The sequence below is a fragment of the Lingula anatina genome, chromosome 10 (genome assembly GCF_051362555.1).
Source record: "Lingula anatina isolate TDL-2025a chromosome 10, LinAna3.0, whole genome shotgun sequence".
Taxonomy (NCBI): Eukaryota; Metazoa; Brachiopoda; class Lingulata; order Lingulida; family Lingulidae; genus Lingula; species Lingula anatina.
The window spans coordinates 11,800,729-11,815,455 of NC_141776.1; the positions used below are offsets into that span (position 1 = coordinate 11,800,729).

The 14,727-nt window shown below is 35.8% G+C and overlaps 1 protein-coding gene across 2 annotated transcripts; it reads right to left on the reverse strand.

Annotated features, from left to right (window-relative positions):
- Positions 1–342: 342 nt before the first annotated feature.
- LOC106179582 (uncharacterized) lies at positions 343–13,746 on the reverse strand. 2 transcript variants are annotated; one of them, XM_086997781.1, is made up of 20 exons: positions 13,505–13,746; positions 12,693–12,869; positions 11,977–12,052; positions 11,395–11,535; positions 11,140–11,203; positions 10,702–10,848; positions 8,839–9,263; positions 8,476–8,647; positions 8,208–8,354; positions 7,885–7,915; positions 5,099–7,627; positions 4,715–4,858; positions 4,315–4,493; positions 3,871–4,018; positions 3,539–3,617; positions 3,097–3,297; positions 2,758–2,838; positions 2,259–2,339; positions 1,089–1,943; positions 343–856 (listed from the first exon to the last, which is right to left on the reverse strand). In XM_086997781.1, exons 2-20 carry the CDS (start codon positions 12,723–12,725, stop codon positions 498–500), a joined length of 5,892 nt encoding a protein of 1,963 aa, XP_086853907.1. In that variant the 5' UTR covers positions 12,726–12,869; positions 13,505–13,746; the 3' UTR covers positions 343–497. The 2 variants fall into 2 exon arrangements, with proteins under 2 accessions (XP_086853907.1, XP_086853908.1); XM_086997782.1 differs by lacking the exon at positions 2,259–2,339.
- Between the last annotated feature and the right edge of the window lie 981 nt (positions 13,747–14,727).

A 14,727-nucleotide genomic window follows, 5' to 3' on the forward strand; every position in this document is an offset into this window, starting at 1 on the left:
CAGAACGTAAACATTTTTTTCCAATCGCACCTCGAATTGTAAGTACATTAGGTGGGATGCTTATTTACAGTACAAATCATGGAGAAAGTCTTGTCCCGATTTTAAATATATGTACTGAATAAAAAAAAATAGGATTTTACAATACATTTTATTTCACGAGTTTTCAAAGTGACAATGTACACTGTAGCGTACTGTATATAAATCTTGATATTTAAATTTTACTAATTTTATTTCTTTTTTATATATCTTCACTATTTTGACATGCATTTTATCATTTGAATGAGGTAGAAAGTATAAATGCTACAGATGCAAGCTTATAAATGAAAATTAAAATAATTAATAATTCTATTGAGTGTAAGTTTATGACCATTCTTAGTCTGTAGGCGAAAACTAAAATGTTGAAGACTGACAACCAATTAAAATAAGATAATTTTGCTATTGTAAATGTCATAAATATTTTCCTAACCAAACTGCACTGTCAATCCTTATTTACAGTTTTACACTGGATTTGGAAACCTATTTTTGTGCATTGGAAACAAGAAGAAATAAAACTGAACACAGAAACACTTGATTGGCTGAAAGATGAAGAAGTCTTCTAGTAAAGACAATCCAACAAGCATCAACCAGTGGTTAACATGGTCTTCTGGCAGTGACATTCCATAAATGGCAGTGAGGGAAAATGACAGCATGATAGAGCAAAACAGGAAGATGAATACGATGTATTTCACCCAGTGGGGAAAAGACTTCTTGAACTCTCCTTTCACCATTCTTTCCAGATGTAACAGTTCTTTGTCACTCAAAGGTTTGTACTCTTCATCTGACTGGTCTTCCGTCAACTCATCCTCATTTGGATTATCTTAAATATAATGAACATTTAAAAATAATTGTATAAAGACACTGGAACTACATGAAAGTTAACATGTCATATCTAGATTTTTACACTGTAGCAAGAATACTTAATTGGACTGGAAATTCAAATTGATATACTTTTTAAAAAGCATATTTTGAAGTGCAAAAAAGGTGTTTATCTGTAAATAAATAAATGAACAAACTATAGAAATAAATAAAGGAATACATTAATAAATTACCTTCTTCAACTTGAATGGCTACATCATAAAAATTGCCCTGAAGTGAAGAGTCAAGGGCACTTGAAGGAATGATCTCATTGGTGTCATATTTATCCTCTGGTAAATCATTTACAATGCTGGCTGAGTGTTTACCAGAGTCTTGGACATCAGCCACACTGTCATCTACTGAGGCAGAAATGTCACAGCTCTGAATGTCTCTAGTGTAAGCAGCATCCAACTCCTCTGTGATGATAGCACTCAGTGAACTGGTGGAACTTGAGGAAAACACATAATTTTCTATGAAGTCATCAGCCAGATCACGGGTGCCTTCCACTGATTTCTGAGCTGTAACCTCATTCTCTATCTGATAAGTTGCTGTGACAGGGGTGGTCATTTCTGCTGGCATAACTTCTGGCACAGGTGCTGTCATACTTTCTGCCATAGGAGTTGTTTTACAAGTAGCATCTGGCCAAGGTGATGTCATAGCTCCTGTCATAGTTGTCTTACATGTAGTGTCTGGCCAAGGTGCTGTCAAAGCTCCTGTCATAGGAGCTACTGTAGTTGCTGACACAGGTGTTGTCAAACTGGCTTCACGGGGAAGAGCTGCTTCAATATCAATATCAACAACACTTGGTAGACATAGTGGAAATGCTGTTTTATCAACATCTTTTAGATCTTTTTCTTCTTCTTTGTCTTCTTTCACTGATACTGTAGACATAACTTCATTCACCAAGTACACAGTTGCAGGAGATGATATTGTCATATTCATAGCACTGGGTCCTGAGGTTTCAATGTCACATTCATCATCCTGCACCTCTGGGCTTAGTTCAGCTGTGTTGTTTACTTGGACAACTTGACTATTGTCATTGATGTCAACTAGAACAAAATATACACATTCAATAATATAACTGCGACAATCACCTGATCACCATACATTGCTATTGTTGATAATATCCATAATGGGAATTACTTTCAGGTCAATAAAATATGGAATTAAAGAAATAAAATTTGTTTACTTTCTGTAATGTCAGGCAAAATGACAAATTTACAATGCTAAGTGATTTTCACCATTTTTAGCAAATACTGAATTCCAGATAAATATACGGTCAGTAGTGATTATACAAATAGAAAATACTACACTGTGATTAATGTCAGCTATCACAAAGAGAGAAATGGCTATCCCAAATTTACCTGTCCCAGCTGTAACAAAGTCATCTTCGAATCTCAGGCTGCTTGAGATATCTGCTCTCAGCTCTCCCCATGTGGGTTGCCCTGGGAAAGAAAACAACACAGAAATAGGTTCATGGTCTAAACAGGAAATAACAATAATAATAATAATAATAATAATAATAATAATAAAATATTAAATATTGCACTGTGATTATTATCAGCCGTCACAAAGAGAAAACTTGGAAAGTGGTTATCCTAAATTTAAACCATGGCTAGCGCACAGAACAAAAGACTCGGCTGTGCTGTTTTCGACATACCAGGTACAAGCAAGTCACATATGAGTGCGTTCCACGGTCTGTTGCACTCATGTTACTCACTAGTAGCCTATCAGAGCCTTAGTTTTAGCCAAATACAACACTCATCACCAAGCTGTATGTGAAAACTACTTGCCTGCGGCTCGACAACACACTCATAATATTTCACATACAGCACGGTGACTGGTATTGTATCTATCACTTACCTGTCCCAGCTGTAACAAAGTCATCTTCAAATCTCAGGCTGCTTGAGATATCTGCTCTCAGCTCTCCCCATGTGGGTTGCCCTGGGAAAGAAAACAACATGGAAATAGGTTTATATGGTCTAAACAGGTAATAAGTTGACATGCTGGGTTTTCATAATTGAATGAGTATGTGATGTGTGTTTACAAGCAAAATCTATTGAATAAGCATTTGATTAGATGTTAGTATGATCAACTAATTATGTGAAGCACTATGTTTATTATGTTTGTGGACATGTATACAAGTGTATGTGTTTGTATTAATATGTAAGAAACTAAAAAGGGACAATGGCATATGTTTACTTTTCAGCACTCCCAGATCCTCAAAACTCTTGAAACGGAGAGTAGATGTGCTTGTAAAATTCCACAAAGTGGCCTCACTAGATCCAGGAGGGTTTTTCATTGAATCCAAACTCAGACTCCTCCTTGGTGGCCAACATTCTGTGGATCTTGCACGTCTCTCTAATGACAAATCACACACTAGATTCCTCAGGTCTTTGAATTCTGAAATATTACAAATATAAAATGGGATTTTTTTTTTTGTGGGAGAGATTCAGGAGTGAAAAACACTTTGGTCAAAACACTTCTTACTTTTGAAATGATTATACCTTTGATTTAAATATCTGAAGCAAAATCAAATAATTTATGTTGCTGAAATAGCAAGGGCTTATTTTAAAATAATATGATTTATATTTAAAACTGACTTTAATTTCTGAATTTTATACTGTTTCTGAGCATACATTACCTTCCTTAAACTGCACTATATCAGTAGAGAGAACAGAAGAGTCTGACTCACAACTAATATCTGAACACAGTGCTGCTTGCTAAAAATGGAAATAAAAATTACAACTGGTCAGCCCTATTATAAACAACTGAAAAAATTTCAGTGAAATTGGCAGTTTAAAAAATCTGCAATAAATGTTTTTAATTCAAACGACTGACATTTTTAATATAATGTCAAACGTAATATATATATATATATATATACAGGGTATATATATATATATATATAGTACTCAGTACAGGATTACCTTCAAATGTTTTAAGAAAACCATCAAATAGAGCCAATTCTGTTACCTTTAACACTGATGTCGCCACAGATTTTGCCACCATCTTGGCATCATTAACAATGGCTACTTTCAAATCTTGCTCATCAAGGAATACATCCCCCTCTGCATTCTGAGAGAGCAACCCTAACTGAACACTGTCAGAGCATTCATCCCACCTGTAAAGATTTTGTTAATAAGTGATTATTTTCCATTACACATAGTATTTCAAGTTAAATGGTCTACACACTAATTACCTCTAAAGCATCTGAAATTCTGTGCAGCTTCTTCTTACATTTGTTAAATTCTCAATTTTTCTTTCAAATGACTGACATTTGGCAAAGCTACAAAGGAAAATTTTAAAACTTTGCAAATTAAAAAAAAATATATATATATATTAAACAGTAGCAGAACATCAAATTAAATCTAATTTTGTAACAAAATATGAAATCTCCAATGACAAAATACACCTTACTTTTCATCATAAAACGTCAAAACATCCTCTTTCAGGAGGTCAGCAGCTTTGGCAATGACATGCTCCTTATCTGGCCAGTCCAGGTCTTGTGACTTTGATTCAGCACAGTGGAACACAGCAAACTGTGCTCTAATGATGGCATTGGAAATCAAGCTATCCACATAGTGGTAGTTAAAAACCTGCAATGTGTTATATAAGTTTATAATTTTTACTTAATTTCGAAAACATAAAAAAGTTTTCATGATCTTTAAAAAAAAACAAAAAAAACATGAAAAATATATTCCAAATACAGTAACTGCCATATTATAATTAACTACACTTACCTAGTAGTTGGCCAAGTTAATGAAGTTTAACAATAATGATCATGCAACGCACCATCCCATTTACTACAGGTATGTACCTCTTTGATAAAGTGTGCCTTGTCTTTCCTAATATCTTGCATTTCTTGCTTCATCAAGTTGTTAACCTGGCCTACAAGTGTATGTGGAAATTGGACCTCTCTATCCATGCATTGCGTAGCTTGGTGATCATCTTTTTCAAGATCCTGGGAATAAAGTTTAATGTACAAAATCAAATATTACATAAATAACCTGCATGAAATATGAAATTAAATTATATAAATTGTAAAAAAAAAAAAAGGAAAATCAATAAAAAATAACCAGAAAATAAAAATTACAAATGGGTTTGAATACTACAAATACAAGTTAAAAAAGTAAAACATCAAAGTTATGTTGATGCTTTTGGTTTCTAGCATACAGGAAGTATATACATCAAGTTTCCTTACTTTGACTGAATGTCTCTTTGCAGTGCCTTGCATGTCACCATTCATCTCAGCAGAAATCAGCTGCACAAGGGTGTCAACCAGTTTCTTTGAGAAGTCTTGCATCGCTTTCTGACTGGCCTCAGTTGCAACATCACATACATCATAAAATGATGCAAGTAGGCCATGTGTTGTTCCTAGGGTGAAATCCTTCAAAGTAGCCTCTGTGATCTCTTCTGGAAAGTCTGCTTGGCACTTGTTCACATTAGACCCAGCATTTACATCATCAGCTATGATTTTGGCAACAAGTTCACCCAAGGACAGATAGGGGCTGGGTTCAGAGGCTTCAGTGAGGGTCATTTTTTCATCTGAAGCTGTAAGTTCTGAGGCTGGGTCACTGGTCATATTTGCCCTCAATTTCCCTAATGCTGCATCTTGCCTCCTCTGTACAAGTGCCAGGTTAACTTGGATGGCCTCCCTGAGGTGGTTGACTGATGCAGTGGAGGATGTCTTTGTCAGATTACGTCCATACACATAGCCAGACTTCTTCTGTTTTAACTTCAAATCAAGGAGAGATGTTCCTGTTTGTGCACCAATATCTTGAGTGACCTTCAGTGGCTTGTGCTGGTCTTCATCAAATTTCTTCTCCAAACTGTGTAGAGAAACTGTCTGCACAGATGCCTGTATATGATCCTTCAACTGGTACTGCTCACCACTCAGTTGTATGTAGTTGCTCAATTCATCCTCCCATACATTCTCCTGATAGGACCAGTCTTCTATAACTGGAAACACTGCCAGCATTTGTCTCACTCTTGTGAAGATGGAATTCTTAACTCCAGCACTATTCCCTTCTAACTGGGCCAAAATGTAAACCGCATCTTCCCCAATCTCATCAAATAGAATGTTTGCATCAAACAGAATGCCTGCTCTTCCTGCCTTGGTCTCCTCTCGGCACAGTACCGGTGCACTTTGGCGGTTGGTCATGAAGCCCATTACCTTGTTTTGCCAACTTAAAATGTTGTCTTTAGTTGGCACCTGCACTGACTGGTATTCTGCAGGTACATCCCTTGTGTTCCCCATCATTACATTGAGCATGTCATGGATGAGTCCATTGATAAATCTTGTGGCTCGCCCCTCACATTCTGGCAAGGTAACTGGTTCCCTTTCTTTCTTGTCTGATGGAACCTTGTCATCCGTGTGGGAGGTTTTTGAGGACATCACATGAACTAAAGATTTTGCCAATAAAGATTTCAACTTGAGGGCAGATTTTAGTCCATGGGGCACCTTGGTCTTCTTGGCATTTCTGTTCTGAAAATATCCAATATCAGATGGAGCCAATGATCCCACAAATCCTCTCCTTGCAGCCCACTGGGGACTTATCTTCAAAAGTCTTTTCATCCATGTATTCTGCTCACTCTCTGGTAAGTCAGACAGTTTCTCATCTGGGAACCATGTACTGCTTGAATCATCTTCTCCATCACTAAAAGATTCCCCTTCCTCAATCATGTACTTTAGTTGTGACTTGGCCACTCCCATATAAGCAAAAAGCCCTTCCACAATGTCCCTTAGAGTTGACTCTTGTCCTCTGGCTGGAGGGTGTGTACATTCTAGCTGAACATCTTCCCCATACTTACAATACCAGTGACATAAATAGGGATCTTTAGGGGACATTGCTCTCTTACACAGAAAACAATTAGGCCGAGCATCCAGCTCTTCTTGGCTTAGGTTGGTCATCATCTTTTTACGATACTCTGCACTCAGTCTCCTGTTAAACCATTCATGCCATTCCTTGTTCTCCTTCTTATCACGTCTATTTTCAGGTTTCTTGCCCTCATCAAGCATCTCCAGGACCCAGGCAGGATTGATCCTCATCATTTCCCACAGCCAGTACTCACACTCAACTGGTCTCATCTCATTCAACTTCTTTTGTGGGAATGTTGTACCTTTACCATTCACCAGTGTTGGGTCGGGCAACTTCATGAAGCCATAGAGAGATTTAACTTCTTCCTGCAGGGTTGCATCTTGACCAGAGATGGGAGGTGTAGCCAAGCCAATCTCAACAGCACGCTCATATTTACACAACCAGTGGTAAGGGTATGGATATTTCATATCTACTGGCCTCTTACATAGAATGCACAAAGGCTTGATACCAGCATCTAGATGTTTCTGCTCCAGAACTGACATCATTGTTCTTGGACATGTTTGAAGAGGTGCTTTGGCTGGGTTCACACCTGTTCCTTTGGATGTTTTGCTGTCATCTTCAGTGGCATTTTGTTGTGGTTTGTTCTTGCCACCCTTTTTGCTAGGCTTTCTGGCATTACGGTTGTTCTTGTCTTTCTTAGGCAGCTTCTGGCGATTTTTTGGTGGCCTCTTCGTCTTTTGTTTCTTTCCATTTGAAGACTGTTCCTGCTGATCCAGAGGGATTTCCTGAAAGGCAGCGTCCCCAGAGAGAGGTACCTCACCAAACCATTTTCCAGTCATTAAAGGAATGTCACCAAAAATAATGTCATCAGGTGACAGTTGAAGCTCTTTATCCTCTTGGCTGGGCTTTGGCTATAAAGGTGTATAGGTTTTGATAAATATGAAGTAATTCATTTGCAATAATTTTGTTATAAAGTTATAATATAAGAACTAACGGTCATTCATAAAGTAATATATGTTTAAATTGTAGGGAAAAAATTCATAAACATCATTTTTTAATCTTTATATGAAAATTCTTGGCTGATAAATAGTTGCTGGAATAATCTGGTAAGGAAAGCTTTTAAAGCATCTTTTCCATTTCTGTTTCACTTGTTATAAAAGTAATTTACCTCTCTCTCTGTCTCTGCAACACCTGTTATACTGGAATAAAATTCAGTAAACAGAATTAAGAAAATGCTTTGCAATATCATTCAGTATTTCTGAAAGATAAGTGATTTTTTAAATCAACTATCCATTGTTATTTCAACCTTTACATGGTATGGCCTCAGTTGATTACAAATTATAAAATAACACATTACTATAATTGTATGCTAAACAGGTGAATGGTTAAAACTTATATAATATTAAATCAACTATGCATATTAAAAACCTCCAAAAAGAGCATCTGATTCAATTATTCTAGTAAAAATAAAATTGGTAAAAGTGATCTTACTTTGTGGCCCCTTGGCCTCCAGTGGCACCACCCTGTTCACTATTGCCAGCGTCACTTGCATTACTGGCAGCACTGCTACTACAAGAGGCAGTATTGTTGTTGTTTCTATTTCCTTTGAAAATATACACCTCTGAAGAGGATCTTGACCTGCAACATATACAGCTATGAAAATCTGAATCAATTTCTTTCATGGTGAAAATATACTACCAGTTAAAAAAAAATAACTCTGAGCTATAAAAGAATGTTCATTGTAAAATTTAATAATAACCTTTTAATGCTGCCACATATCTCCCCTGCATTATCATTAAGAATCTGACTTCTGCTCTTAGTGGGGATACTGGATAATAGTTTGGGAGCCACATCAATCCGGCTTTTAAAAGGGGAAGCACTGGAGTCTTTGGAGTGTAAATGCTGAACTTGGTTGGCACCCAAGGTTTGAGCTGAAACAATTTCATTTATATAACGTGAATAACATTATAACATTCAAATTAAATAAACATACTATTAAACATACCACACCAACAAACCACTACTTACTTGCCAAAATTGTTATATTTCTATATTTTTAATTGTGTTTTATATTTTTATGTTTCTTTCATCAATTTTCAATGATAATAACTTCTTTCATCACCTTTTAATAAACCTTGTGTCTTTTTCTTCTTAATATGGTGGGCCTTTCTTTGATTTTTTTTGGTGACCACCTTGTGCTGTACTGAGGAGGACTTTCCTGTAAAAATATCCTGGCACAGTTCCTCAGATCTTATGTTGCCCAGGACAATTTCACACAAGCAATTTATAAGGCAGATGATGGTGTTGATCAGAAAGGTGAAGAAGAATATGTTAGCTGTCAACTCTACAGCAATTTGGCTGCTGATGGTCAGGAGGGCTGTTTCCACTAACATATTTCCAAGTAAAGAATTGCCAACTGCAGAAAACAGCATCACAAGAGTGAGGGGCCTGGACAGTACTTTGTTGGAATCCTGTCCACTTCCAAAAAATGGATAAATCCATCGATGATACTGACGGAAGAAACATAACATGGAGCTCCACACCAAACTGAAATAAACATGCAAACACATAAAAAATGCTCATCATAACTGTTCAACATAAAAAGCATGAAAAAACATGCAAAACAACACTTATTTTAAAAAATTGTTTCCATTTAAGAAAATTACATTTAAATTAATTTTTTTTCATTTATCAATACATCATAATATCTGGAGATTCTTGCATCTAAAATACCCCACCTGAATTTAGCAAATTTAAGTTTATTTCAAGAATTTTAGCATAAGTTTTTTATTGTAACGAACTTATATACAGCTGCAGGTCCTCTTTAAATTGTGATTTTTATCAATTTTCAGTCAATGTAACATATTTGTGTCATTCCACAAAAAAAAAAAAAAAAAAAAGGTGACACACATTTTGTTGCTATTTAGACACATTTGCCCCAGGAACTGCCCAATCTCCAGGTGCACTGATATATTCCCAAGTGCTCATGCACATCCATGATGAAAAATATATCAAACACCAAAGTTTCAGGTTCCTCACTCTAATGGCAAAGCAGATAGCAGAATTAAAATGTGAAAAGAATTTAGCATCATCCACCACGGGCAGCCCAAGCCCCAGGCACAGTAAAAATCCAAATTGCCCATGCACATCCCTAATGATAGGTCTATCAATAGGGATACGAGACCATGCTATTTTTAATAACACACGAGATTAAGTAAACTGGGTCCACAAGATGTTGCCTGTTGTAACTGGGCATTTCAGCCCCCACGCATATACTGCCACCAATGGTTGTGGTGACAGAGAATTCTTTATTTTTCTATGTAGCCGCTTATATTATTTATTTAATAGACACATATGATATAAATACAACATCCATCAAGGAATGGATTGTTGTGCTTGAAAAAAAGTCGCATGGTGACAAATAGGTTCATGGACTAAGGGAATACCCTTGTCACATTCCTCAGATATCTACATTTACTACATTTGCTGAGCCAGATATCTACATTTACTACAGTCATATCACAGAAAGATCAGTGTGATCATCCAAGACTTCTATGTGCCAAATACCATGTGCTGTCAAAATATGGCAAACACATGTGACCTGTTCACCTAAGTACATGGCAAAACTGATTTGTGAACAAAAATTAAATAATGTAATGTTTTTATTCAATTTTCGGTCTTTTTTCTTATTTATTTAAGAATTGTATAAATCCCTCAATTAGATAATTCAAAGGTATTGTTTTTGCTTTCCTGGGAAGGGTGGGGGTTGTCTTGGGGGGGGGGGGGGGGGAGATTGTCTTAGAATCAAATAAATTGTTCACTTTTTTTTTTGTGGAATGACCTATCATTTTATATAAACTTCTTGTTTCAATGTTTATTTCTACATTGTGCTTTCTTCTTTTCTCATATCATTCATTAATACATGTATGATCAGGTCAACAGTGGCACTTACAGCACTCAAAATAATGACTATTAAGTTACTTACCAAAATGTTCTGCCAGCATCTGCCAAGGCCAGGGTATGTGTTGCAGGGCCTTCCTTACTTCTGCGCTGAGGTTTCAGCCATTTATTGCAGGAAAACAGCCACTCTCGATCAGCTTGAGGGTCTGACACAATGACAGAGTCTAAATGCCTAAAATTATGACAAAATAATTATTTGAAATTTGATATAACGCCTAATCATAGCTGAAGTGCCGAACATATTTGAGATAAATATTTGTGGTGTTTTTAAATTTAAAACTGTTTATTACACCCACTTCTCATGACCTACTCATCTCACTACAGGCTGGGGGTTCTGCTTATGTCATGTTCTTACATGCTATTAATGTTACGTATTCGATGACACAATAATTTAACAAATACAAATATCATTAAATACTAGTTAGCAAGACACCAATTCTTTTTATCTTGCAAATGAACATACCATTTCCCTTTGACTCCATGTCCTTCTTGAGTTATCAGCACATGGGACAGTTCTCCAAGGGGAACTGAAGTTAAAAATTACACAAAACTTCATGTTCAAAACTGCCTTATATCAATATTATTTGTCAAAACACTCACATATTAATCTTAGTCAGATTCAGAAACATTCATCTGCAGTATTATATTGCATTACCACTCTTACATGAAGCATTTTTATTTTAATAACTTCCAAAGTTCAGATAAAATTATTACTCACCAGTACTGTAAACTAAAAACATGGTTTCCTTGCCCCTAGAGAAGACCTTCTGCTTGGTCCCATAGTCTCTCAGTAAATATTCTGGTGACTTCAAATGCTTGGAGCACAGCTCCATTTTGATATTTGCATTGGTTCCTGCATCTAAAATAAAAAACATAAATTATCTAATTAATTAATTAAATGAAAAAAAAACAGTACTTAAGTCTTTCATAGTCATTCATTCAAAATGCTGGCAGATTAAACTCCATTTTTAATTATTATCCATAAAAATCTGACAAAAATTATCTATTTTTCACAAATCAAAATAAACTGTACAGTCATTTTATTGTCTAATTCTTATAAATCAAAATAACATTGTTCAACTGTCCTTACATAAATTTATGACAAATTAAATAAATAAATCAACAAACTACTGAATTCTACTTCATTCCATAAAAGACAATTATTGTCATAAACATGGTCTCAGCTAATGATAATATCTGTTATAAATAATAAATAATGATGATAAAAAGTTTCCTAATATATATCTTTAATCTGTCTTGCAAAAACTATATTTTTTCCATTAGGTTAAAAATCACTTACTTTTTTTAAGTCCAGTCTTTACTGTAATAATGTATGCATAGTGTCCATCGAGATTAGGGACAGCAATAATTTTTGACTGAAAAAAATGCATTTTCTTAAGTAAATGCAAGAAGAGGCTGCTGATATGTTATCATGATACTGGAATAAATAAATCTTTCAACCTTAATGAAGGCATCATAGCATATATATCAATTGAAACTTAAGTCTTCAAATAAAATATAACAAATACTTAGTAAGTAAAAAGTAAAAAAGAAAACCATTGGATGAGAAAGGGGTAGCTATTAATACCTTTGTCTTAATACGATGATGCACTATAGCAAAACACCCAACAAAGAATATAAAGATGAGAGCCAGAATATAATGAATGGTAAATCCAACTGACTCAAAGCTAGGTGGAGGAATGTGTATAAAGGTGTGGAGTAGCCTCCTATCAACAGCCATTCCCATCTTGGGAGGACTGAGAACTAAAAGAAGGTAGAAAATAAAAGAAAATGAGGAAAAAGAATGAAGAAAGTGTTAGTCAGTAAGCTTAAAACAAAAAAAAAGGAACATACCTGAAACAAATTTTGACAGTGGGCTTTGATGTATGAACTGAGCATCTCTGGACTAACAATAGAGCTAGTGAGCTTTAACTTCTAAGAGTCGCAAGAGTTACCTACTAGTATTATCATGTACAATTTCATTGAATCACGATGTCAATGATTTAGCTGCCTTACCTCTGGCTTGCAATGGTGGTATTGTGCTGTCATCTATTCTTGGTGGGAAGGTACTTGATGTTCTCACACTTCTTGCAATTCTCACAGAGGAGTAGGACTGAAGAAGTTTCTTCATAATATCAGCCCCATGCTGACCCAAGAAAGATCCAACCCCAGCACCAGAGGGTGAGGAAGTTCCTGTATCAAGAGTTAAATCATATATCATTACTAATGACATGAACAAAAAAAATTAAATAAATAAATAAATAAAAATAAAAACTGTGTTGTCAAATTGAATTTGCTTAAGTTACACCTACTAGTATAGGTAATTAGCAAATTAAAAGCAGGTATAATAGCAATGAAGTTAGGAGAAATTGTGACTAAACACAATGTCATTTGTACAGTTTTTAGACACAGGGCAAATCTCTCTATCTCTTTCTCTCTCTCTCTCTCTCGCTCTCTCTCTCTCCAGTCCCCTCTCACCCCCCCCCCCCCCCCTTGGAACGGTTAACACTCAAAACTTACAAAAACTGGGTAAAAAATTTAGCACCTCAAAGAGAGTGAATTTTCTTTCATTGCAAGCCATTAGTAAGATGTAAGCATAGGCTAAAAACAACAAACAATTAAACATTTTGCCCACACACACAAAACTGAATTTACGCATTTGTGATAAGCAACAATACCAAGACTAAAATCACTGAGATTTGGTGTCCAAAGTGCGTGGAGGCAGTTCTTATGGACGTATTTCCGTTTTATATAAAATGAAAGTCACATGGCTAGCAAAAGAGCTGTGAGTTAGTCAAATGATTAGATTTTGAAAATTCAAAAGTTACCTTCTTGGACTGTAATCGCCAAAACCAAAAATGTCAACAAACAGTTGACAACGGTCCGGCTCATCATCTTCATCGCTTTGCTGTATTAAATCCGAAATTCCAGTGTTCCACCGAACATCTTTAAACGATCTGTGTTTTAAAAGCAACAATTTGCACTGAAATTAATGTAATAAACTATCAATAAACTCAGTAAAACTCGAATCAATCGCAGAGTAGTTATCTCGACTGCCGTCGTAACTTTCTCGTCGAGACGTCTGCTCTTTTATGACGTCAAAATACATATGGCGAAATCGAGGCTAGTTGTGTCTGGATGTGATGATAAACCCTCTTTTTCACCAGAAAAGAATATTTTCCTTCAAATTAAGAGATTTGGATAATTTCATCCAAGTAAACTGACCGTTTGCCAAAATCAGACATATAAATAATTACAATTTATCCACATATATCACATTTACTGTTGTGGATGCTGTCATACACAAGTGCCATCTAGCGGCTAAAATGGGAAACATTTATTATTATTATTATTATTATTATTATTATTATTATTATTATTATTATTACTTTTTGATATTTATTTATTTATATTTATTTATTCATGTCTGATATACACGCTTTTGAGAGATATATTCAATCAATTCAGGGCGAAATTCCCCCTCAACCATTTATTCAAGATCATCAATAGGGCCTATCCAAATTGCACAAGTAGGAGCTACACTTGGGTTATATTAATTACATGAAAGGCCATGAAATGAGTCGAGTGCACAAGCAAGCGACTCCGTTAGAATTAATTTACAAGTTTGGAGGTTATGTTTGTGAACTGAACACTAGGATGTACAAATCGGTGTACGATTTCAGGGGCGGATGTACGGTTTCAGGGGCGGATCCAGGATTTTTTGAAGGGTGGGGGGTGGGGTTCAGAGGGCCCCAAATATCTATTTCAGAGGGCGAACAGTGTCATTTGGTCCGGTTTAGATCTGTGTTTCAGCTGGTCAAAATTCTAAATTCAAGAGGGAAGTATTAGTGAGATTTTTTTCAGAAATCGAAGAGGGGGGGTCAGACCCCCCCCCCCCCCCCAACACCCCACCCCAAAATCCGCCACTGCGTCAGTGGTGGAAATTAAACTCTTTATCTCAGTCGTCAACGTAGGCCTACTTTATACGGGAGCATTGATAATTATCTAAATGCATAAAGCGGATGGGGTGTGAAGATGACCCGATATATCG

Bases quoted from the DNA above. Each gene is read 5' to 3' on its own strand.
- LOC106179582 (XM_086997781.1), bottom strand. From the start codon at position 12,725: ATGACAGCACAATACCACCATTGCAAGCCAGAG. The intron at 8,355-8,475 runs GTTATTATTAAA...TATATGTTGCAG, and splicing joins ATATGTGGCAGCATTAAAAG to GTCAAGATCCTCTTCAGAGG. The intron at 857-1,088 runs GTAATTTATTAA...ATTATATTTAAG, and splicing joins AGCCATTCAAGTTGAAGAAG to ATAATCCAAATGAGGATGAG.